Source organism: Nerophis lumbriciformis, linkage group LG08 (genome assembly GCF_033978685.3).
Source record: "Nerophis lumbriciformis linkage group LG08, RoL_Nlum_v2.1, whole genome shotgun sequence".
NCBI classification, from domain to species: Eukaryota; Metazoa; Chordata; class Actinopteri; order Syngnathiformes; family Syngnathidae; genus Nerophis; species Nerophis lumbriciformis.
Window position 1 is genome coordinate 38,829,581 of NC_084555.2, and position 26,972 is coordinate 38,856,552.

General features: G+C 40.9%; 2 protein-coding genes across 10 annotated transcripts in view; both read right to left on the minus strand.

The window, feature by feature from the left end:
• LOC133611772 (fibroblast growth factor receptor-like 1) overlaps positions 1–4,554 on the minus strand; it is a 99,147-nt gene extending 94,593 nt beyond the window's left edge. For both annotated transcript variants that reach the window (XR_009816034.2, XM_061968897.2), the window contains exons 1-2: positions 4,298–4,554; positions 3,591–3,688 (exon numbers count right to left, since the gene is read on the minus strand). Coding sequence is in view for 1 of the 2 variants with exons in the window: in XM_061968897.2 (XP_061824881.1) it covers positions 3,591–3,654 (64 nt within the window). In the remaining variant the exon portion in view is untranslated. The remainder of the gene's footprint in view (positions 1–3,590; positions 3,689–4,297) is intronic.
• Positions 4,555–9,153: 4,599 nt separating this feature from the next.
• The window catches only part of zfyve28 (zinc finger, FYVE domain containing 28), a 79,280-nt gene continuing 61,461 nt past the window's right edge, over positions 9,154–26,972 (minus strand). For 4 of the 8 annotated variants that reach the window (XM_061968889.2, XM_061968884.2, XM_061968892.2 and 1 more), the window contains 13 exons: positions 23,563–23,703; positions 16,131–16,268; positions 15,847–16,049; positions 15,626–15,715; positions 15,443–15,532; positions 15,260–15,361; positions 13,669–15,171; positions 13,384–13,479; positions 12,257–12,420; positions 12,079–12,195; positions 11,891–11,995; positions 10,777–10,880; positions 9,157–10,694 (listed from right to left, as the gene is read on the minus strand). In XM_061968889.2, coding sequence (XP_061824873.2) covers positions 10,563–10,694; positions 10,777–10,880; positions 11,891–11,995; positions 12,079–12,195; positions 12,257–12,420; positions 13,384–13,479; positions 13,669–15,171; positions 15,260–15,361; positions 15,443–15,532; positions 15,626–15,715; positions 15,847–16,049; positions 16,131–16,268; positions 23,563–23,703 — 2,985 coding nt within the window. In that variant the 3' untranslated portion in view covers positions 9,157–10,562. Of the gene's footprint in view, positions 10,695–10,776; positions 10,881–11,890; positions 11,996–12,078; positions 12,196–12,256; positions 12,421–13,383; positions 13,480–13,668; positions 15,172–15,259; positions 15,362–15,442; positions 15,533–15,625; positions 15,716–15,846; positions 16,050–16,130; positions 16,269–23,562; positions 23,704–26,972 lie in introns of all 8 variants that reach the window. The other 4 variants (XM_061968887.2, XM_061968886.2, XM_061968885.2 and 1 more) reach the window with 4 other exon arrangements.

The window sequence follows — 26,972 nt, forward strand, 5'->3', positions numbered from 1 at the left end:
AACACGCCCCCGCTCGCCTTGCCCCCTTTCCTACATCCCTGTCGCCACATGCAGGTATTGTACATACTGGACATGTCAGGAATGGCTGATATGTCTTACTTCAGAGCTCCCATATTATATGTTTTTAAACAGTTTTCCTCTTAGAGGTCCACAATGTGTTTATTGGAAGTGTGTTGTCCCAAATCTAGCCTTGGTGCTGGTATTTAGCAGTTTTTTGTTAATTAGCTGCGAAGTAGGGATGTGCCGGTCGATCAGCTAACGATCAGTATTAGGCGATTTTCGTCAAAATAATAACTTTTAATGCCGATCCCCTTTTGCCGATATTTATTTAGTCTCCAGGTTTACAAGTGGCTAGCAGCTAATTATGTGTCTCCATATACAGTGTGGAGCCGCTTCTCTAAGCCAATAATAATCACCTCCATTACGGCAAACAAACAAGTAATATTGTGTTGATAATATTAAAATAAAAAAATTACAGTTAATATGTGCCATCGGTATTGGTATTGATATCAGCCGATCTCATTCAAGGACGAGTCCACGCTTGTCTCAAGTTAGGAAACGCTACTGTATGCATTTTATTAGCTTTTTATATATACAGTGGTACCTCAGTTTTTGTCAGTAATCTGTTCCAAAAGGTCGAAATCAAAGACCCAATTGATAGAAAACAGAATACATTTTTCCAATCAAAAATAAATCAAATCAAATAAATTAGTCCTAGACACCCAAAAATATTAACACACATATTCATGCAGAAAACAATGTGAAATACAAATAAATGAGCAATTATATGAATAAAAATAACATTTAACATGACGGCGATGAGCATGGCGGGAGAAGCGAGAAGAGGAGGGTGCCACCTTCAGACTGTGCTTTGATTTCTTTCTTGAATTCAATAGTTTTTCTCACCTTCTTTATTAAAGTGTTGTCAATGTGTACTTTATTTGACCCCATTGTTTGTTATTTTGCAGTCAGACTAAAAAAAACAGAAAAGGAGTCATCGAAGGCAACATGTTGGATTCTTTGTTTGGGGACTTGATTTTGTTGAATGAAGCACAGGCAAACTGACGTTTGTTACAAGCAATGTTTGACCGTACAATAACCGAGACGTAATAAGAAAACCGTAGTACTACTGTACACTGTAAGTCTGTAATTGCACTTGGTCAACATAAGAGAGGCCAGATATCACACACAAAAAGGTAACATTAAGGAGTGGGAGAAATGGACACACAAATTAACAGCACTAGCATATAATATCACAGTCAGCTTTTAACAGCAATGTTAGATTAGCCTAACCGCTGAAGAAAAAACTAAATTATCAAATTTAGAGCTTTCACGCCTGCAGCTGACTGATGGAGAGTTGGCAGAGGTACAGCAATTGTTTTAAGATGTGTAAGGAAACTGGCTTTGTTAAAAAGCTGTCCTCCATAAAGTGGTTGGCGTATACATGGGGTACGTTCATGTTAAGAGCAGGTGGGTGGCGATGTATCATGTGCATTAGAAAGGAGGAGTTAATAGAAAAAAATAAATTTCAAAAGCTACTGTTTGAGCGCCTTTTCTCTAAAAAGTGGAGCAAATAAGTGACGAAGATGATAGACTTTGTTCACTTTTTGGGTTCATGAACTGTATTACAGTTATAACTACGGGTGTCGCGATACAACTTTTTTGCTTCTGATACGATATTGATATTGGAGCATTGGCGAATACCGATATTAGTCCAATACGATATCAGCGCGACTCATAGTACATACTTTTATTTTGTAGTGTGGAATGTTAGAAATGGTTTGATCAAGTGAAATTACTCAAATAACAATGGTAAGTATGAAAAACATTAACCGTATAAGACTGACAGATTTATCCTTTTGAAGTGGAGATTTAATTTGTTTTTGGAGGCGCCTAGTGGTCACAATAATTCCTTAAAAAAAAAATTGAAATGAAAAATTAATAATGCGGACACGTTTGTTACTGGATACTTTCTAATACGCTTCTGCCTTGGAGACTTTGTATGTGTAAGTAATATCACACTACAATTATTTGATACTTGTTCATATTGACAAATTTGCTGTTTCAGATAGCAATATTGTTTAACTAAGGACACTTATTATATATGTCAATCTTGTGTGATATTGTGTGCTTAGATATAGTGTGGCCGCTAGCTCTTAGTAGTAGGGCAGCACGGTGGCAGAGGGGTTAGTGCGTCTGCCTCACAATACGAAGGTCCTGAGTAGTCGTGAGTTCAATCCCGGCCTCGGGATCTTTCTGTGTGGAGTTTGCATGTTCTCCCCGTGACTGCGTGGGTTCCCTCCGGGTACTCCGGCTTCCTCCCACCTCCAAAGACATGTACCTGGGGATAGGTTGATTGGCAACACTAAATTGGCCCTAGTGTGTGAATGTGAGTGTGAATGTTGTCTGTCTATCTGTGTTGGCCCTGCGATGAGGGGGCGACTTGTCCAGGGTGTACACCGCCTTCCGCCCCATTGTAGCTGAGATAGGCTCCAGCGACCCCGAAGGGAATAAGCGGTAGAAAATGGATGGATGGATGGATGGATGTTTACCTTTTGTAAATGACTTCCCTAAAATACAAAAAAAAATCCAACTTGTGTGATTATTGGAGGACATTCACAGTATATATCACCTTGCTGTCCAGCTTTGCACAAATTTACACACTGCAGGACTGTTTTACCGGAGCTTGGATTTGAGATTTTAAAAGCAAGCCGATGTCATGGGATACTTTTTTTGCTGATATTGGACCGACATCCGATATCAATATCGGATCAAGACATATATGACATCATTAAAAGGCAATTTTGCTATATAAGGGATCTATTATCAAATTTTTGCATTGACCTTTGACTCGTGGCATTTAATTATTAAGAGACTTGTTACAAGCATGTTGTGTACATCAAGCGACACATTGACCTTGGCACAGTAAACCGAATTGTGGTCATGTCCTGGTCAAGCGCGCGCGCGCGCACACACACGCACACGCACACGCACACACACACACACACACACACACACACACACACACACACACACACACACACACACACACACACACACACACACACACACACACACACACACACACACACGCTTGATGTGAGACCGTTCGCGGCCAGCAAGCTGCAGGAGAGCTGGACTCCTTACACAGACTTGTGTTCTTACACCCTGGGAAGCTGATGGATGATGTTTGTTTGGTTTAGCTCTGGAGAATGTGCGCGCACACACACACACACACACACACACACACACACACACACACACACACACACACACACACACACACACACACACACACACACACACACACACACACACACACACACACACACACACACACACACACACACACACACACACACACACACACACACACACACACACAAGGCTCGCCCTTCTCTCATTCCCCATCCCCGTGTTGATTTTGGGCTGCTTTTAGGTTTTTTTAACTTACTTTTCCGTCTCTTACTTCTCTGTGTGAAAACATTAACTGAGACTACTTTCTCCACTGGAGCTCGAGTTCTAATGAGCCATGAATGTGAAGTTCAACCATCACAATAAGAAAAGAAAGTTCACCATGAAAGTCTCACCTCGTGCACACTCCAGCAGCACCACAGCCTCCAAGACGAACAACACAATGCTGAGGACTCCCATAGCGGGTCCAGATACAACTTTAGGCTTGCTGAATCTGAAAGACACATAGACGCAATATGAAACTGCAAATGGAAAATATTACGGGGTGTGTAAACGTCTTCAAAAGTACCCTAGAGTAATACTAAAGTTAACTTTTATTTATAATGCACTTTTTTAATTGACATTAAATCTCAAACTGCTACATAATAAAAGACATACAAAAATAAAAGAGAAAATTTGGATAAAACATCACACGATACACAGATTAAAATTAGCTGTAAGCTTTTGTAAAAAAAAGTACAAAATGATTCCTGTTCAAAAACATCATCATTATACTGGACACACAGTTAATGTACATTTTCTATCTCACTGCCTTCTTTCATTCTTTCTCTCTGTTCTCTGGGTTGAATCCAAACTGTAGTCCAGGGACATTGAGAGGCTCAGTATATTTTAAATGATTTTGAAAAATGATCTTATTATATTTAAAAAATAATCACCACAATAATGTAAAGTTGTTATAATGTGGGTGAATTGTGGCTGAAGGTGGTGAGATGTTGATGTGATGTGAGGTAGCATAGTGTGATTTAGTTTTACAACTCAGAATTAACATTGTTACAAATAGACAACGTTTTAAATAAAAAACAAATGAATGTTGATGACAAACCTGAATGTTGACTGAATGAAGTCAAGCTCGCCTCCTGACAGTCGCTGAAGTCCGTGTTGAGTCCATGAATCAAAAGTGACACTTCCTGGGCCCTTTTCAAACCTTTGCGTCCAGTAAACCTTCTTTTTGACACAAAAGCCAAATGTAAACGACGGAATGAAGCAGAAATGTGTCAGCAACAACAAGAAAATTAGTCCAGCGTTCTTTCAGCCGCGAAGACCAACAAGTGACTCGTGCCATGCGCAGGCTCGCCGCTGAGCGTGTGCGCGCGGAGGGAGGCGACCAATCAGAGACAGCGCAGTTATTAACCCTTTGGCTCGCACAGTAGATACAGTGTAGTAGACCCAGGGGGGCCAAAGTGCAGAACATTGGGACCATATAGCAAAAAGGCACATTTTGAAGAGTTTGTCTTTAAATACATAGCCTGTATGAGTTTTTTTTTTTTTTTTTTCAAAATCACAAAAATTGCTCCCTTTATACTTGGATTTTCAGTGGATGAAGTTTAGACAACTAGACAATAGATAATAGCGAGAAAGTGAACATGAACGTACTGTGATATTGTTTTAACGGTAGAAAATAAAAATATCAAGTAAAACATGGACAATATCCATCCATCCATCCATTTTCTACCGCTTGTCCCTTTTGGGGTCGCGGGGGATGCTGGAGCCTATCTCAGCTACAATCGGGCGGAAGGCGGTGTACACCCTGGACAAGTCGCCACCTCATCGCAGGGCCAACACAGATAGACAGACAACATTCATACTCACATTCACACACTAGGGACCATTTAGTGTTGCCAATCAACCTATCCCCAGGTGCATGTTTTTAGAGGTGGGAGGAAGCCGGAGTACCCGGAGGGAACCCACGCAGTCACGGGGAGAACATGCAAACTCCACACAGAAAGATCCCAAACCCGGGATTGAACCCAGGACTACTCAGGACCTTCGTATTGTGAGGCACATGCACTAACCCCTGTTCCCCCGTGCTGCCCAACTTGGACAATATGTAATGAAAAAAACTATAGGCAATAAACTTAAAAATAATTCTAATATGCCGGTTGAATTAGTGCAGTGTTTTTCAACCTTTTCTGAGCCAAGGCACATTTTTGTCATTGAAAAAATCCGGAGGCACACCACCAGCAGAAAACATAAAAAAATGAAACTCAGCAGCCGATATTGACAATAAAAAGTCGTTCTCGCAATTGTTGGACATGAATTTAAACCATAACCAACCATGCATCACTATAGCTCTTGTCTCAAAGTAGGTGTACTGTCACATCATTGAGTTTTTTTGGTGTTCTCCTGTGTGTCGTGTTTTAGTTCTTGTCTTGCGCTCCTATTTTGGTGGCTTTTCCTGTTTTGTTGGGATTTTCCTGTAGCAGTTTCATGTCTTCCTTGAACGCTTTTCCCCGCACCTGCTTTGTTTTAGCAATCAAGACTATTTAAGTTGTGCGGACGCTATCCTTCTTTGTGGGGACATTGTTGATTGTCATGTCATGTACGGATGTACTCTGTGGATGCCGTCTTTGCTCCACACACTGTAAGTCTTTGCTGTCGTCCAGCATTTTGTGTTTTGTTTACTTTGCAGCCAGTTCAGTTTTAGTTTCGTTCTGCACAGCCTTCCCTAAGCTTAAATGCCTTTTCTTAGGGGCACTTCCCTTTTGTTTATTTTTGGTTTAAGCATTGGACACCTTTTTACCTGCAAGACGCCTCCCGCATATTGTGATCACGACAAACCATGTTCCCGACATCTACAAAGCAATTAGCTACCTGCTGCTACCTACTGATATGGAAGAGTATTACACGGTTACTCTGCCGAGCTCTAGACAGCACAGACACTCAACAACGGCACATTATTTGCAGACTATAATTACTGGTTGGCAAAACATATTTTTTAACCCAATTAGGTGAAATTACATAATCTCTCACGGCACACCAGACTGTATCTCGCGGCACAGTGGTTGAAAAACACTGAATTAGTGTTTACTAAATAGAAAAGTGTAGATAACAGTGAGAAAGTGAACATGAAAACACTGCGATAATGTTTAGATGGTAGAAAGTGAAACCATCAACTAAAACCTGGACAATGTAAGGAAAATAAAAAATGGGGAATTTAAAATAATATTATGCTGGTTGGATTAGTGTTTACATTCTAAAGTAGGGTTTAGTAATTGAGTGAAATAATTCTGGCTCGTGAGTTCAGTTTAAATCAGTACTGCAAAATAAAAATAAAAAAGTGCTTTTCAAATGTAACTCTTAGGAACCAACAGCCATATTAGCTGGCATCCGTTAAGAAGACTTTAGAAAATTTGCAGCAGCTTGAGAAAAATAAAGAAACAAATTCCAATATATTTAAAGGCAAAAGAGATTCTCGTGTTGAGAGAATAAACAGAATCTGGGATGAGCGGAAAACGTCACAGAATACGCTGCATAAAATCAGTTTTTCAGTGAGTAACCTCCAAAGACATGCACCTGGGGATAGGTTGATTGGCAACACTAAATGGGCCCTAGTGTGTGAATGTGAGTGTGAATGCTGTCTATCTGTGTTGGCCCTGTGATGAGGTGGCCACCTTCCGCCCGAGTGCAGCTGAGATAGTCTCCAGCACCCTCGCGACCCTGAAAAGGACAAGCGGTAGAAAATGGATGGATGGGAAATTAGGGGAGGCCCCAACCTTTTTATGTTCTTTGAGGGCTGGTCCCACTTTGCCAAAGTCATTGTAATCTATAATTATTAGCCAATTGGAAAAATAAATTTTTTAAAGCATGTCAGAGCCTTGCATTGAGATTACTTACAAAATAAAAACAGTGAATAGTGTAATAGAATATGCACTTCAGGTAAAATAGCATAGAAAATGTAGCCTATTGTAGAGTACCAAAATATACTATAATAGTGCTGCCATCTAGTGGTGAAATACGACATGTTTACAATGAAGTACTTCTATTGCTAGAAACATTTATACAAACCCCGTTTCCATATGAGTTGGAAAATTGTGTTAGATGTAAATATAAACGGAATACAATGATTTGCAAATCATTTTCATCCCATATTCAGTTGAATATGCTACAAAGACAACATATTTGATGTTCAAACTGATAAACATTTTTTTTTTGTAAATAATCATTAACTTTAGAATTTGATGCCAGCAACACGTGACAAAGAAGTTGGGAAAGGTGGCAATAAATACTGATAAAGTTGAGGAATACTCATCAAACACTTATTTGGAACATCCCACAGGTGTGCAGGCTAATTGGGAACAGGTGGGTGCCATGATTGGGTATAAAAACAGCTTCCCAAAAAATGCCCAGTCTTTCACAAGAAAGGATGGGGCGAGGTACACCCCTTTGTCCACAACTGCGTGAGCAAATAGTCAACAGTTTAAGAACAACGTTTCTCTAAGTGCAATTGCAAGAAATTTAGGGATTTCAACATCTACGATCCATAATATCATCAAAAGGTTCAGAGAATCTGGAGAAATCACTGCACGTAAGCAGCATGGCCGTAAACCAACATTGAATGACCGTGACCTTCGATCCCTCAGACGGCACTGTATCAAAAACCGACATCAATCTCTAAAGGATATCACCACATGGGCTCAGGAACACTTCAGAAAACCACTGTCACTAAATACAGTTTGTCGCTACATCTGTAAGTGCAAGTTAAAGCTCTACCATGCAAAGCGAAAGCCATTGCACTGATGCAAAGTGGAAAAGTGTTCTGTGGTCTGACGAGTCCACATTTCAAATTGTTTTTGGAAATATTCGACATCGTGTCATCCGGACCAAAGGGGAACCGAACCATCCAGACTGTTATCGACGCAAAGTTGAAAAACCAGCATCTGTGATGGTATGGGGGTGCATTAGTGCCCAAGGCATGGGTAACTTACACATCTGTGATGGCACCATTAATGCTGAAAGGTACATACAGGTTTTGGAACAACATATGCTGCCATCTAAGCGCCGTCTTTTTCATGGACGCCTCTGCTTATTTCAGCAAGACAATGCCAAGCCACATTCAGCACGTGTTACAACAGCGTGGCTTCGTAAAAAAAAAAGAGTGCGGGTACTTTCCTGGCTCGCCTGCAGTTCAGACCTGTCTCCCATCAAAAATGTGTGGCGCATTATGAAGCGTAAAATACGACAGCGGAGACCCCGAAATGTTGAACGACTGAAGCTCTACATAAAACAAGAATGGGAAATAATTCCACATTCAAAGCTTCAACAATTAGTTTCCTCAGTTCCCAATCGTTTGAGTGTTGTTAAAGGAAAGTGATGTAACACAGTGGTGAACATGCCCTTTCCCAACTACTTTGGCACGTGTTGCAGCCATGAAATTCTAAGTTAATTATTTGCAAAAAAAAAAAGTTTTATGAGTTTGAACATCAAATATGTTGTCTTGTAGTACATTCAACTGAATATGGCTTGAAAAGGATTTGCAAATCATTGTATTCCGTTTATATTTACATCTAACACAATTTCCCAACTCATATGGAAACGGGGTTTGTACATAACTGCCTCTCATGTGTAAAAATAAATGTACATAAACTTAATGATTAGAGTGGTGATAAATGTGTAAATAAGTGTAGCCTACTATAAAAACAGTTTGGGTTTATTTTACAAGAGGATGCAGTTCTCCATTACCATACATTCATAGGACTTAACATTTGCTTATTCAAAGCATGGCTGTCTGGAAAAGATTGCTTCCCAGTATAGCTCACACTATAAAATTATTATTTATAATAATTTATAATAATTTATTTATTATACATTTATAATTATTTATTATTAAGGTTTTATGTGAACAATTGTCGACTTGTTGTGGTTGCTTCCCTTTGACACTCAACATTTCTATCAATTACTAACCAAATCGCTTGTAGATGATCGATCAACACTTTTAACCAGAAAAGTCATTTAATTCATTTTACATTGCATTTAAAACTAAACAACATAATTTTGTTCAAAATTGTACACAGCTTCATCATGGACATGTAGTGTCATCTTATAAAATAGGACCAAGCTCTGAAATAGTAGGATACCAGCCCGGCATTAAATTACTTCATGATTCCCTGTGAATATACATAAAAGTGATATAGCGCCGTATGTCATTTTGATTCTTTATGAAAGAAAAAAAAACATACCTTTTCAAAGTGAGTTTCTATTTTGTGGACAGTAAGACAGAGTGTTCCTGATTATGTAATGCCTGAGAAGCTGCTTTGAGTCACAGCAGAATGACAAGATGCCCACTCTTAATGTACCCAACGTAATATAATATTAGGAGATAGATGGTGTGCGTGAGTTTGTCATTGCAAAGGGAATAAAGGATGTCTAGCTCAAAGCAGTTCAATTTAGCGTAAACATTGGTAGCTTATGAAATGGCTTACAACCATTTTAGACAAGAAATGGTTGTTTATACTAAATGTTTAGTAAACACAATATTGCACTATCAGGAGAGGAAAAAAAACAAGGAGCATTAAGTAGTCTGAAGGCCAGCACCTGGGAAGACGGCCTCTGGGTCAAACTCATATCTGATGGGTGTTGATGAGAGATCAACTCTCCCCGAGAGGACCTCACAAACCAGACAGTGATGACAGTGCAGAGGAGCACCCATGTGGCCAACATACCATAGTGCACCTAACAGCAATGGGCGCAGCCCATAAAAAAGGCAAACCGTTGTGTTGGGAGTCTTGACCCATTTCAAGAAGTGATACACAATTAACATTCATCGCCATGAAAAGCATGGCAAAAATCTCAATAGAAAAGCAATCTATAATCATTTTGCGACTGGACTGCTGGAGAGGATTGCTGACCAGTTCCTGTGTAAAAAGCAGCTGTAGTAGACATTGTAGTGTGGTTATTAACAGAATGATCCTTATTTACATAGTTGTTAAGACTTACATTCTTTTGACTAATCCGAGTCCCGTGGGAGCTCTGGCACAAATGTAGGAAGCTCGCTGAAGAATAGGAAGTCCTTTCATTTGTATTTGTAAAGGTGGACCTGTTCTAAGGTTGTGCTGCAAAATCCCAGTTCAAAGTCTATGATTGCATCCTCGTCCTGTCTTTTACACCTCCACTGTCAGTGTGTGAATCACATGTGCATACCGAGCCAACAATATGGTTAACATTCCAACACTAGAAGGCAGAAACTGGTAAGACCGTTGCTTGCTTTCTGCCCCGACGTCCATTTTGATGACTATCCTTGCAGGCACGCTGACATCGATGTTTTGCCATCTTTACATCTTCTTTGCTGTGCTTTCAGTAATGACAGGGCATCAAATAGTGGCCTTGTCACTGTAGAAAGGTGTGACGTGAAACATGTAGCAGTGTGTGCACACCCTCACAGGCTTCATCTGGCCATAACGTGGCAATGGAGCCGAGTTGGAGGAACAGCGAGAGCAAAAGATCTGAGAGGATGACACGCAACGTATGTCAGGCATATGTTTGATCAACACATACTAACGGTATTCACTTGTGTGTTGATCATACTTTCCCACAGCTCCTGCAGTGATGCTTCCGGCGGATGACGGTGAAAGGAGCTTTGCAGGCGATACAGAAGCTGCACACTTCATCTGGAACCCAGTCCGGAGGGTCTACACACAGGCAACACCACAATGAGCCTTGACAACTTCACAAACAGGCTAATGTGTTTTAGCTTGATTTTTAAGATGTGCAGTGAAGCCTGCCTTTTTACAAGGCTGTCCTCCAAAGTGGTGAGCATATATGCACAGCATGGCGGGCTCAACTAGCTAGGGGCAGGTTGGAGGCGGTATCATTGGGGATTGAAGTGAAAAAGTCAGATCTTCAAAAGCGACCGCTTTAGCACCTCTACGCTCAAAAGTAGAGCAAACAAATGAGGGAGATTATGGATTTCTTACTTTTGGTGCACATAAACAGGTTCTACATACACATATTACTGCTAGAACATAATTCAAAAGTCACTTTAGCATAGTTAACAACAAACATTTAGCATAGTTAACAACAAACATTTATAGCACAGTAAACAAACATTTAGCACAATGGTATTCAGGGTTGCTTTTAAGATGGGTAGCAAAGCCTGATTTTTTTATTTATTTTTCAAAACTGTCTTTCGTGATGTGGTGGCTGTATACATGGGGCTGGATCATATTGCTAGCTGTTTTTTGGGGAACTCCAAACTTCAAAAACGACTGCATGAGTGCCACAAGAGTGAGATGACATATTATTCTCACTTTAAAGAACATGTTAGAACATCATTCGAAAATCAATTTTGCATTGCCATAATCAAACAGTTATCACAATGAGGCTTGGCGCCCTCACTAAATGCGCTCCTGAGCAAAAATTACTGACAAATATTTGATAGTGCAACAGGCTTGATGTTAAGATGTGTAGCAAAGCCTGCATTTTTTCTTCTTAAAACAAAGCTTTTCTCTGTGAAGTGGGGGCTATATACATGGGGCGGACTTATATAGCTAGGAGTGGATCAGTAGAAATAACAGGGGAAGGAGGTTTTTCCTTTGTGACATCATAAAAACTCATAATTTAAAAAAAGATGCCACAGATGAGATTTTTCTTACATTTGGTGTTTGTAATGTAAAGTTTGCGTCTTTGTGGGCATGCTGACCTTCAAAGTGTCCTTCCCGGGCCTTGGCTGCCAATTCTGATGAGGAAATGGTCTCCTGACAGAGGGCACAGTCTTCAAGTACAGCACTTCGCACAACAGGAACTGCTGGGTGTCAGTGGAAAAACAGACTTAAAACCGAGCTGTGCTTAAATAATTGATCACCCCCCCCCCCCCTTTTTGATCCCCACCTTTCTTTTGGTTACCATTGTCTCCCTGCTCACACTTGGTCGCCATGACCTCAAACAGCGTTTTGAGGATGCTGCGTAGGTCGCTGGCGTAGTTGGTCTGCAGCTGATCAGCAACGCCTGAATCACATAACACATGTCAACAAGGGTGATACACATCAGAACAGGCGCAGGACATTACCTGATATACAAACAAAGAGGCGGTGGATGAGGTCACTGCTGCTGTGGAAGCGTGAACGTATCTTATTGCGGGCGGCCACCTTTGCATCTTGCAGGGCAAGCTGGACCTCCTCATGGTCCAGGTCCTCTGACATGCCTGAGCTTGGAGTGAGGCTGCTGACAGGGCTGAAGGAAGTGATGGAAGAAAGACGTTGCTTAAATCCCCTTAATGTCCTTAGATTATTCACACCAATCATCCATTTTTTATTGAGTGAGATGTTGAGAATTAGACACCAAAAACAACGGAATATCACAGATGAAAACTAAAAGAATATCTGCCTTGTAATTAAAAAAACACATTTGTTAACATGACTGTACATTTCGTTAGTGGGAGCTCTAGTGCTTGTGTTCAAAATGTTTTGAATGACATTCTAGCATACATGTAATACAGATTTCTTAAATTTTTTATAGGAGCAAAAAATACGCTCCAATATTCTTAGGATTTGTTTTAAACCAAAATTATCGCCAGAGTATAACTTGCAAAATAAACCAAAAAAAAGTTGCAGGATTGATAAAGAAGGCGAGAAACAATATTGAATTCAAGAAAGAATTCATTGCAAAGAACAAAGTTAGCATGCGTGTGGCTCTTTCCGCCTCTTCCCCGCCATTGCCAACAAGAGTCTTCATTAATGTTAAAAGGGATGTTGAATGTTCATTTATCCATTTAATTCGTCATTTACATTTATTTTGCATTGTTTATAACATGTAAAACTAAAAGTATTCTCTTTCAAATGTGTATTATTTCTTAGTGAAAAAATTGCTTTGGTTTTCGTAAGATTCGATCTATGTCGGACCTTTTGAAAGGTGTTGATATGGCTAAACACCCTAAAGTTACAGTGGTTTGGTATAGCGCATTTAGCTGTGTGATACATTTCAAGTCGATAAAACTTTTTGGATCAAGCTTTGGGGTTTAAATACCAGCACATGTGGTTTATTTGCCAGAAAAATTATAGCAATGCAACCCTCTGGGCGTGCATGTTTTGAGCGCATTTTCACCCTTTTGTGTACAGTGGTTTTAGAGTAGAAAAGTTTGCTTCCACAAACAAATACATAGAGTCATGTGGGAAAAACTATGCTGCTCATAGTTACCTTGGAGTGTAAGCACTGCTGGATAGACTACATGTGGTGACCGACACACTGTCACAGTCACTACCTGACACAGAGCTGAGAGGGGAGTTTTGAAAGCTAAAACAACAAAACAAAAGGAGAAAAATTAAGAAAATATTAGAAAAATACTAAATCACAAAAATGGTGAAACTAAAAAGGAGAAATGATGACAATAGAACACTAAATGATTTAGGTGTATGATGAAATAGGGCAAAATAGGCTATGTATAAAATACATGACAAAAAAGACTGAAAGATTCAGATTTACCTGGAGCCCTTCCTGCTCTCCTGTTTGGTGTTCCTCTTGGATTCTTTAACTCCTTGCCTATCTATTTCGGCCTCTATGTTTTCAGTCATCTCCTGATGGTTGCATGGGAAGTCTTTATCACTTCTGCAGTTGCTACAGTCCTGATTGTGATTCTCCAGCTGAGGGATGCCCAACAGGCACTTCTCACAGAGCTGAGGTCTTCCCTCCTCTTCCAGGGGCTCATTCAAGCAGCGGGAGGAAGCGGTAGACAGCTGGCAGAGTTCTCCTCTACTGAGGGGCTCGCGGTTTCGAGGGGGCAGCCGGCAAGCAGATGATTGGATGAAAGACCCGGGGGCTGCGGTCTTGCAGTGTTTATCAGCTCCAAAAGCGAGGCCTAACCCAAGCCCCGCGGTCTCAGAGGTGAAAGCGTCATCGTGTGCGTCTTCACAGCTCCCGCAGCAAACACATGAGTTAAGTAGGCAGTGAGTGGCCACCAGGGGGCCGCAGGGTTCAATCTCTGAGGGAGATGGCCGCTGAAGCAGCAGCTTGTCCACTGCCAGCTCCGTCAAGCTCGGGGAGCGGGGGTTGAAAATGACAGTGGCCGACAGCTTCATCCCCCCCATACGATGGGCAATGACTTCTGCGGTTTCACTCATATTGCCCTCTAGGCCCACCTCCCAGCCATTGGTATAAGGCAGAGGTGCTGAGCTGGGGGCAGAGGTGCACGGTGGGCGCATTGCATTGAGACAGCGTGTGTTTTTGCTGCATGGCTGTAGACATGGTGGCTCTGAAGGTGCCTCAGAGTGCCAACCGTTGCTGACTGAGTCAGCCCTCTGACCTGGACTACGTTGGAAAGAAGGAGCAGGCTTTGGCGCTTTAGAAGGCAAAGCAATACTACTCCGAACGTCTCTTGAGATGCTGGTGATTCTGTCTCCTGCTGCGTCCACATCTTCCATGAAGAAGACCCTGTCTTCTTCCTCTAAATAGATTCCTGTGCTTCCTCGGCACCTCAGCACCCTGATGGGGGAAGCCTCAATGCTGGAGGCCCCACTGGCGCCTCCTGCCTCTCCTCTGTTGGGACGGTGTGCTGGGGACTGACCCTGGCTCGGAGGCGACAGCAGAGTGGACATTTCGTCACCTACACGGTACACCATCATGTTGAGCTGCTCCAGTTCTTCCTCGTCATACTGCATGGAACAAGCAAGTTCAGCTTCCTCTGCCTCCTCACACAGCAGGCCCTGCTCCTGCTCCCCTTTCTCAGATTCCACTTCCTCCCAGCCTTTTTCCACTTCTGCCAACTCCTCCTTCTGGCTGGGGCAGACAAAAACAGCCAAATGCTTGTCATCACTTTGCCCCTTGGAGGTGTCATTTGTGGGGCTGCTGGAGGATTGATTCTCTTCAACAGGTGCTGGTGTGGTCTTTGTGGCCTGTCCGGGGCCTGTGGCCAACTCGCCGTCCTGAGAGATGCAGAGGTTCCTCTCAAGCATTACCAACTCTTCGTCAGTCAGAGTCTGCAGCAGGTCTCTGGAAAAGGCATCAAAAGCTAGCTTTAACGTATTTTTTTTGGCTAAAGCGCCATAATTTCTGGTGACATATTGAATGTGGATATCACCTGATTTTCTTCAGTAAAGAACGAAAAGGCCGAAAGAGCTCTGATATGTCCTCCCCTCTGCGGTTTAGGTTGAGAGGTCCCTCTGAGTACACAACCAGCCCGCTAAAAATAGATAAAAACTTCTAAATGAGGACTGGAAGGAGGAGAGAGGCCGGAACCCTGGAGAAGACGGGCAACACTTACCATACAATGGCTAGTCTGGGAATTGTAAACATCAGTGCAGGCTCATAGTCATCAATCATGTCTTGTGTGAGGTAGCCCAGCTTCAGCGCCCTGGGACAAAAGGAAACACAGCACAAATATTATTACTACTTTGTCGACACAACACAGATTATGTTTCCGATGAAGTATGTCTATAAAAATCACCTTTCCACCGTCTCACAGAAGAGCACGATGACCTCCTGCTGTACAAAGTATTCTTTGGGAGACTTGACAGGCACCATGGCTGACACATAGCTAAAACACAAGTTTTCATTAGCAAGCAAGAGGATATTTACTGTTGAATCAAATGTGTGTTGTCAAGAGGATAGCATTTGTGAATTAGTATAGGTGCTGCAGCCGCCAAGGAAGGTCTGCTCCTAATTTACCTGAGTTCAAACTCAGCAAAAAGGCTGTCGAAATGTCGCAGTGCGTCCCTCATGCGGTCTGTATAAAAGTTGAGGTCGCGCAGGGCCTGGTCTCTGGTGATGTTGCGTACCTCCTCCAGGCTTTGAGTCAAGTCCTTTGCCAGGGGTCTCATCGCTATACTTTCAATCTCCCTGTTCATGATGATGGAGCCTGCAGCCAAACACTGCACAAGACAACAAACAGTATTTTTACATCTTCATGCAGGGTTGTTTGTCTCCAGGCTGGTGCGGGGGGAATACTGTACCTCTGCTCCAAACCACAGCTGCCCTGCCAAGTTGTCATGACGAATCTCCTCGGGGAACTTAACAGAGAAGTCTCTGTTGGCTCGATCGCAGGGGATACATTCATCCATGATCTGATTGATAATGTTGAGCACATTGTCCTGTAAAGCCACAGAGTGACAAAACCAAATTGAATGGACATAACATGAGTGTCACGGTAATGACACCCGTTTCCCCAAGAGAGCCACAGCAGCCTTCGGAGATCATCGATTGGGAAATGAAAGTACTTTGACAAGTTTTACATCATTAGGGTTGCTACCCTTCAATAAAAACCTTAAGCTGATGCCTATAATTCAAGCTGTGAAAAAGTGTCACACACCGCAAAAGCTAATCAAGAGCTTATGTGCCGCTGCCATGTACAGGAGCCATAACAGTAACCTACAATGAGCTTTTCACTCAACTGTGGCTGCACTGTGCACTGTAATCTTGTCAGGCGCAGCACTGCGTCTTTCTCCGCACGCGCAGTGGAGGAAGATTAAAAAACTTTGAGAGGGAAGGCTTGCCCTTTGAGGCTTTGAGCTGTTGGCGTGTGAGCCTCTGGTAACAAGGTACATTGGTGATAATCATCTCGCGTACAAGCTGCAAATCCTAAAGGGTGGTGAGGTACACACTTGATGACAGCACCAGACAGAATAGATTTTCTGCCATTCTTTTTTCAGCTTCTATCTAACTGTGACCCTGCTTGTCTTTGAACCTTCCTCTCCACCTCTATTTGGTGTATGCCATACAGTGCATCGGGAAAGTATTTACAGCGCTTTACTTTTGACAAATTTTGTTATGTCACAGCTTTATTCCATAATTGAATAAATTAATTTTTGTTCTTTAAATTTTACAGACAATACCCCATAATGAAAATGTATTTTACATTTAATTGCAAATTCATTAAAATAAAAAAAATAAAAAAAGGAAAAAAATCACATTTACATAATCATTCACAGCCTTTGCTCTATACTTTGTTGATGCACCTTTGGCAGAAATTACAGCCTCAAGTATGTTTGAATATGATGTCACAAGCTTGGCACACCTATCTTTGGACAGTTTCGCGCATTCCTCTTTGCCCAATTCTCTTTGTAGCACCCCTCAAACTCCATCAGGTTGGATGGAAAGTGTTGGTTTTCATCCAGGATGTGCCTACACATTGCTGCATTCATCTTAGTCTAGTCAGGGAGGTGACCAAGAACCTGATGGTCACTCTGTCAGCGCTACAGCATTCCTTCGTGGAAGGAGGAGAACCTTCCAGAAAGACAACCAACTCTGCATCAATCAACCAATCAGGCCTATATGGTATAGTGGCAAGACAGAAGCCATTTCTTAGAACAAAGTTTGCCAAAAAACACAATTCTCTGGTTTGATTAGACAAGGACTGAACTCTTTTGTGTGAATATTATTGATTAATTGATTGATTGAAACGTTTATTAGTAGATTGCAAAGTACAGTACATATTCCGTACAATTGACCACTAAATGGTAACACCCGAATAAGTTTTTCAACTTGTTTAAGTCAGGGTCCACGTTAATCAATTCATGGTAAATTCAGGCATCTTGTTTGGAGGAAACCAGGCACCACTCATCACCAGGCCAATATCATCCCTACAGTGAAGCTTGTTGGTGGAAGCATCATGCTGTGGGAATGTTTTTAGCGACAGGAACTGGGAGACCAGTCAGGATAGAGAGAAAGATGAATGCAGCAATATACAGAGACATCCTGAATGAAAACTACTCTCATCCAACCTGATGGAGCTTGAGAGTTGCTGCAAAGAGGAAAACTGCGCAAAGATAGGTGTGCCAAGCTTGTGATAACGTTTTCAAAGAGACTTCAGACTATAATTGCTGCCAAAGGTGCATCAACAAAGTATTGAGAAAAGGGTTTGAATATTTATGTACATGTGATTTTTTTTTTTTTGCAATAGATTTGCAAAACTTTTAAAACAAACTTTTCACATCGTCATTATGGGGTATTGTCTATGGAATTTGGAAGACAAAAATACATTAATTAAATTTTGTAATAAGGCTGTAACATAACAAAATGTGAAAAAAGTGAAGCGCTGTGAATACTTTCCGGATGCACTGTATAATTAAATCCCTGTCAATCTAAAACACACACACATTGTTGGACCACTCAGGCAGACATAACATGAGCAACATGCCAGAAACCCCCAGAGACGAACGTGAATAGCAGCTGATAGTGATAGTGGCAGCCTGATATTCTTGGGGTCGCGCAACGTGGCGTGTCAATGGCACCAATGGAAACACAACATGAAACATTCCAGAAACCAAGTGGTACATTAGCCAAGGGAGGAGAGTAAGAGAACAGTTGGGGATCAAGCGGTGACCTTATTAAGCCCTGCCTGGTGTGCAGGTGGTGTTAGGGGGGCTGCTGAAGCACAACAGGCGACATGCTGACCTCCTAAAACCACCTGTAGCTAACTCAGCATGATGCAGCATGGCATCCGTCACTCATGCACAGCCCTCTAAGCTGCTCTCAGCCATGATCGCACAATGAATACTTTAGTTTCTGTATCATCATTATGTGTATCTGAGCCACTAAATGTAATGCAATACAACAATGGACTTAGGGAAAATATGTGAGTGATGCACAAAAAACTGTCTTGTTCCAGCCTTACTTTCATCAAAAGGTGCCATTGTAAAAAGTCTCTCTCTAAAGATTAACAAACCTTAACAAGACTAAGGTTTTTGTTAAGAAGAGCATATGTTTTTCTGTCTTCAAAGACCCCTACACAGTCATAAAAACTCTGTACTTAACTGCACGTTATCAGCCAACATGCTTCATGTAGGAACTTGGCCTAGATAAGGTAACAATGAGATCATCACACTCGTTTTTAGACTGTGGCAGACGGTGTATATTTTGAGCTTGTAGGCCAAAAACCAAAGTCACAGCAACTTGTTGCCTCGGAAGACTATAAAACATGGACTGATAGATCGGTGTCAAATCAAGCTGATGGTTGTCTTTATGTATGCCTGTTTCCCACAAACAGGCAACTCAATTGTGGTTGTGTGTGGGCGTGGATAAGGGTGTGGCGATGGCACGGCCGGGGCAGTGTCAAAATGACATCATCATATAATTTGCATAATTGGCTATGACCCATGCATTTAAAAAATACACATTTTTTAGAGACAAAACTGTGTTATTAGTATCACTATATTTTTTCTTGCTGGATTATATATTGTTGCTCAATTTTTCAATTGTTGCTGTTTATTTTATTACTACAATGTAATGCAGGCAACATGCCTGATTTATTTGCATATATTATTCTGCCCTCCCTGAATGTTGGAATTTAGTTTGTAGATAGGTAAACGGTCCTTTAAATCAGGGACTCTTAACCTTTTTGACCTCAGGGCCCCCTTTTCTAAGACAGAGGGGCCCAGGGCCCACTCACATATTAACACTAAAATAGCACCGTATTTTTCGGATTATAAATCGCTCCGGAGTATAAATCGCACCGGCCGAAAACGCATAATAAAGAAGGAAAAAAACATATATAAGTCGCACTAGAGTTTAAGTCGCATTTTTGGGGGAAATTTATTTGATAAAATCCAACACCAAGAATAGACATTTGAAAGGCAATTTAAAATAAATAAAGTGAAGTGAAGTGAACTACATTTATATAGCGCTTTTTCTCAAATGACTCAAAGCGCTTTACATTGTGAAACCCAATATCTAAGTTACATTTAAACCAGTGTGGGTGGCACTGGGAGCAGGTGGATAAAGTGTCTTGCCCAAGGACACAACGGCAGTGACTAGGATGGCGGAAGCGGGGATCGAACCTGCAACTCTCAAGTTGCTGGCACGGCCGCTCTACCAACCGAATACATATAAAGAATAGTGAACAACAGGCTGAATAAGTGTACGTTATATGACGCATAAATAACCAACTGAGAACGTGCCTGGTATGTTAACGCAACATATTATGGTAAGAGTCATTCAAATAACTATAACATATAGAACATGCTATACGTTTACCAAACAATCTGTCACTCCTAATCGCTAAATCCCATGAAATCTTCTTCCTCGGTGTCGCTTCTAAACAACTCTGCCAACTCCAAAGGTAGACAATGCGCCGCTTTCTCTTCTATCGGTACGTCGCTATATTTTACGGTAACGTGTTAATAATTTCACACATAAATCGCTCCAGAGTATAAGTCACACTACCGGCCAAACTATGAAAAAAACTGCGACTTATGATCCGAAAAATACGGTAATCTTACTCTTGATTTTAAACATACTCAATAATTATATCAAATTATATGAAACCATGTGTTAATCACAAAGATTATTATCAAGGCTTTGGTCAGACTAATTACACAAATTAATACTAATCAAATATACTGCAAAAAGGACTCTCATGAAAAATACATGTACATACAATTACGCAGTGCTAAAATAAATGAATTCTAACTTAAATGAAAATAAATAATATATGTTTTGTGAATAAACGGTCAATAAAATTTAAGTGCAAACAAAAATACAGCGTCACCACTTAAGTCATAATTTTCGCACTTGAATAAAACTTCTCTATGACTTTGGCGCCAAACTTCTTCAGTTTGTTTGATACAGTCAAGTATAGAGAGAGTATGGCCAAACCGGTTTCAGGCAATCGCTTCAATGATTGGTCAAAAAGCACTCACGTGACTACATGACTACTGATTTCTACCAACTTTGCTATGTGTTTGGGGCGCTTTCTCATTCGTTTTTCCACATGGATTGTGGAAAGATTTTACATCGCTTTCCCCGCAACCCAGAAAGAAGACAAGTATAGGAAGTAGAGGTTCCCCGACAATGCTGGGAGTCACCAACTACAGCGTCTTGTGCGAAGTAAACACAACATCTGAATTTTGTTTAGGAGAGAACACACAGAAGCTAATACAAATAATAACAGAAACAGATTAAAGAGATGGATTGACAAAAACAGACTATCTTTGAATCTCAGTAAAACTAAAATAATGCTATTTGGTAGCAGTAGAAGACAACGTCAAACACAATAACAAATAGACATTGAAAGATTAAAGAAACCATATTTTGGGTGTAATAATAGATGAAAAATGAACTGGAAATCTCATATGAAAAATATACAACATAAAGTGGCAACCAATATGTCAAAAATTAAGAAAGCCAAATATATTATGAACCAAGAATCACTCCATACACTCTACTGCACGCCAGTGTTACCATATCTGAGTTATTATGCAGAACGATGGGGAAATAACTACAAAAGTACACTTATTCACTTACCATTTTACAAAAAAGAAAGATCAGTTAGAATAATACATAATGAGTAAAACATACAGTTACCACAGTTGACATACTTCACACAAAAGTCATAATTTCTCTGTGATTGTTAGTCCAAAGCTAATAAAAATGTAGGCAAAATGAGGGTAATAAGTTTAATTTTTTTTTCTCGTTTTGTGTATTTTTTTCATTTATTGTACCGTCGGGTGCATGTTAGGGAGGTCGCTGGTCACTAAACACTGAATGAATGTAGCAGCAATGTGTGTCAAATACGGCTGCAAAATTATAGTTTCACGAAATAAAAGCTTATTTTATTGTAAGTTCATGAGCTGGAGTATATGTTTAGAACTATATGTAGACGTGTTATTTTGGTTTATTTCGTCAGAAAAAATAACATCAAAACAACAGCATTTGAATGCATTTGGGCACAGCCGCACACGTCCTTGGTCGCAAAGGTGGCACCTGTTTTTTAGTTGGCCATACTCTCTTTATCCAGGGCTCTAGCTTGATATTGTCATTTGTGCCACAAGTGGTGGAAAAGTGTATTACAAACGAGTACCGCTGCGGCCCATACGGACCACAGCTGAGAAACAGACATTTTTTGGCAACGCTCTAGAAAGCGTTTATGGCCCAACAATGGGTCACGGACCTATTGTTAAGAAACCCTGCTTTAAATTATAGATGACAATACTTCCAACTTTAAGTTGTTTATTGATAATCTCCACAATGATGTTAGTGTAGAACTAAGCACACAATAGAAAGTACATTAATCCAGTGCACATACATGTTGGAATCATGTTGAATTGACAATACAATTTGGTATAAACTGAAAAAAGCAATGTAACCATACAGGATGAAGGTTGGATTTTATGTTGTTAGCTTAATGCTAATATACAATGGACGAGCCCATGACAGGCTAACGAAAATTAGCAATGCGATCGTTTCAAACTTGTACAAATGTTTAACAAATGAGATTTTAACGCAACAAAATTTACATGAAACAGCAAACACATTTCTATTTAAAGGCATAAATGTCTGTATAAGTGTGCGTGCATGTATGCGAGTGCTGAATAAAAAAGTTAAAGTTAAAGTCCCAATGATTGTCACACACACACTAGGTGTGGTGAAATTTAAATGATAAATGGTTGTACTTGTATAGCGCTTTTCTACCTTCAAGGTACTCAAAGCGCTTTGACACTACTTCCACATTTACCCATTCACACACACATTCACACACTGATGGAGGGAGCTGCCATGCAAGGCGCTACCAGCACCCATCAGGAGCAAGGGTGAAGTGTCTTGCTCAGGACACAACGGACATGACGAGGTTGGTACTAGGTGGGGATTGAACCAGGGACCCTCGGGTCGCGCACGGCCACTCTTCCACTGCGCCACGCCGTCCCTCTGCATTTGACCCATCCCCTTGATCACCCCCTGGGAGGTGAGGGGAGCAGTGGGCAGCAGCGGTGCTGCGCCCGGGAATCATTTTTGGTGATTTAACCCCCAATTCCAACCCTTGATGCTGAGTGCCAAGCAGGGACGTAATGAGTCCCATTTTTATAGTCTTTGGTATGACTCGGCCGGGGTTTGAACTCACAACCTACCGATCTCAGGGCGGACACTCTAACCACTAGGCCACTGAGTAGCGGCGGAACCCTGTTGCTCAACTCTCAAACTCTAATTTAAAAACATGGGTGTTTTGTGGAACATGACTGCCAGGAGATGGTAGCATATATATCAACTGTAAGATGAAATACTATCTTCCCGTATTGCGAGCCGCCGCCAGTATATGAATGTAGGGCAAACACTGCATACATCAAAAGCTTTGATTGTTTTAATAGTGAGCACTTTGATCCATGCTGAAGCGTGGTACTCATCTCTGCGGCAGGCACAATTGAAAGAGGTGGATCAGAGTCTGGCATGTCTGCCTGAGCACAAGCATAACTTGGATCTGTCAAAAAATTCTTACCATCCGGCCAGTTCTTAGTGATAGCCACCACTGTACATAAATAATATAAATAAAGTAAGAAACAACTAGATATAACGACTGGAAAAAAGTCAGTAAGGTTGCAGTAGTGTATTATAAAAGGATGGCACATGCAAACGTGCTGCTGTGTGTGCAACATGCCTTCTGCAGGAAAGACTTACCTGGCAGGAGCGGAACTGGTTGACCAGTAGTGTACATCTTTGAGGGTCTTTTCTGCCGTCGAGACTGTCTAGCTCAGCGGCCACCTGGTTCAACTCATCGTCGGCGTAAAAGAACTGGGCCAGAAGCTGCGGGTCTGTTCTCTGCACAGAATCATAAAGGAATGATTTTCAACAATTGCAATTGTTGTCTAAATAAACACTGTACTACTACCAGGTCCAATACATATTTATTACTGGGATTGATGTATTTTTCATCACATTACTCTTGTGGGTCCCCATTGAAGGACTCAATGCTCACCATTTATCAGTACATGTACACATCAGCGGTAGACTAGTAAAGCAAATACATTTAAATATAACTAGGTATATGGGACACGCTACTCCCCTACATACCCTACACGAGTGATTCTCAAACTGTGGTACAGTACGCAGGCTCCATCTTGTGGTACGCCAAAGAAGTCTGTGAATATATAATGTGTATGGAGTCTTATTGTTGATGTTTGTGCATAGTGTGTAATGTTACAGTGGCCAAAAATATGGCCAAAAATATTAAATATACTGTCTATCTGTTGGCCCTGCCATGAGATGGCGACTTGTCCAGGGTGTGCCCTGCCTTCCGCCCGAGTGCTGTTGGGATAGGCTCCAGCACCCCTGCGATCCCAAGAGGGACAAGCGGTAGAAAATGGATGAATGGTTGGATACTTGTTAAATAAAACCTCTGTCTTGTTTTGAATAAATATATAGACCTACTACGCTAATGTATGTTAATGTTGGTCATTATGGTGGTCCACAGAGAGCCAAGGGTTTTCTGAGGTGGTACTTGGTGAGAATATATATGAAATATATAATATATGAATCTATTTATTTTCAGTTTAGGAGAAGAGTAAATGACATGTTTAGTATTCATAGTGACAAGGAGAGTTAATAAATGGTTTAATACAATGAAAACTCCCAGAAGAGAATGCGTAATTAGTGAGCATGACTCTCATAGAGCATGTGTGTCATTCATTATCTCCCACCGTGCACTGGAGGTGTGGGACAACGGCACCGTGGAGCGAATCACGCTTCGGCTGAGGGAAAAATCATGACACACACAATATGGCTGCAAAATAATATTAATTACTTGCGCTCAAATATGAAACAAGAAAGCATATTTGAGGGAATATCAAAGTGTTTAGAAAATTTTTACTGCGAAAGACAACCCGTGCACACGTAAACACAATGTAGGGAGGGTTCTCACAGATCAAAAGGTTAATGGATTTAAAAGCGGCGACCACATGCCGACATACATCATCACTCACCGCAAGGACCCAAATGCACAGGAACTCAGGCGCTAAAAGGGCAGCATGACTAGGCAGACTGGTAGAAGGGAGACTACCCTTATTGTCCTTCATGTACTGGAAGTGTTTTTTATGGCATCACACTGAACATTAGTATTAATGGAGAAATCTCTCACAGGTGCATTTCCATCATGTTTGCAGCACTTCCTGTTGCGTGATACGCTCCCATGTGGACCTTCGCTTCTCCCTGAATATGATACATGGCGCTGTTCCCCTCACTCGTGCTCATTAATAATGAAAAACAGCAAGGAGGGAACACAAGGATACAAGCTGCAGCAGGGATGCTTTTCGCATCATTACTGTGCAGAGAAATAAACGTTTTGGACATTTTACAAAGACTTTTCATAGGATTGAGATACAGCAGAATAATTTGAATGGTAATGGCTATGTACTGTAGCTCTATTTAAATGCATAATTAATTGAAATAATCTATGTATTATCTGGATTTGAAAGTATCTAATTATTTTTCATATATATTCTATTTAAATGAGAAAAGCAGACATCAGGAGAAGCGGACGGGCTTTTGACTTGACTCGACACTTGACGTCATTACAGCGTCTTTGACCCAATGATGCAGTAAAATTAGACTTTTTCAATGCAAAAGTGATATAATCCCATTTCAAACATCAGAGAAGTATAGGCCAATGTTCAGCCAGACAGAAAGGAGGTGTTTGAAGCAGATGCCACCCTAAAGCCTCCTCCTGCTGAATTCCTCATAGAAGAGAGAACATTCCTGCAGTACTGCATCATGGGAGAAAATATTCAAGATGTGCTAGATCCCTCCAAGACAGGCACGATATTCAAGCTGCTTCATCTCCAGACTTTGTATAGCATGAAATGATGATTAATGTAATGTTAAAAACAAGGCTTGATGGCTTGTCTCTTCTGAAAAACAAGACATGATGACTTGTCTTTTCTGTCTTTAGTGTGATGATAATCCACCAAGCAGTACAGGTTTTGGACTGTATGAAAGTTGTTTTTTTTGCATTTGAAAACAACATCCATCTTTTTTGTAGAAAAGGCCACATACTATGAATTTTACATGCAAAATGACATTTATCGTCGCTCTTTGTTTGTGTCACAATCTAAATTATTATTATTAGGGCTGTCAACATTAACGCACTTTAACGCATGTGATTAATAAAAAATTGTGTAATCATAAATGAATGAAGATTAATCACATTCAGCTTAAGGCTTAACCCGGAAGACGCGCACACTGTCTGTGGTCGGGATGAGAGACAAACAATTTTGCTTAAAACAGAACTTTGGATAAAACTGAGGTAACCTGTTGGTATTGCAGTGACAAAAAGTTTAAAATACCATCTCAAAGCAAAACACGTACTCGAGGATGGCGCTGCTGGCATGAATGCTACATTGACAACAACAGAGGAAAACCAATATCCAATATGGAATTTGAGACCTTTAGCAATATGGAATAAAAAAATCTGGAATTGGAGAATAATATACAAACCTCGTTTCCATATGAGTTAGGAAATTGTGTTGGATGTAAATATAAACGGAATACAATGATTTGCAAATCATTTTCAACCCATATTCAGTTGAATATGCTACAAAGACAACATATTTGATGTTCAAACTGATAAACATTTTTTTTTTTTTGCAAATAATCATTAACTTTAGAATTTGATTCCAGCAACACGTAACAAAGAAGTTGGGAAAGGTGGCAATAAATACTGATAAAGTTGAGGAATGCTCTTCAAACACTTATTTGGAACATCCCACAGGTGAACAGGCAAATTGGGAACAGGTGGGTGCCATGATTGGGTATAAAAGTAGATTCCATGAAATGCTCAGTCATTCACAAACAAGGATGGGGCGAGGGTCACCACTTTGTCAACAAATGCGTGAGCAAATTGTTGAACAGTTTAAGAAAAACCTTTCTCAAGCAGCTATTGCAAGGAATTTAGGGATTTCACCATCTACGGTCCGTAATATCATCAAAGGGTTCAGAGAATCTGGAGAAATCACTGCACGTAAGCAGCTAAGCCCGTGACCTTGGATCCCTCAGGCAGTACTGCATCAACAAGAGACATCAGTGTGTAAAGGATA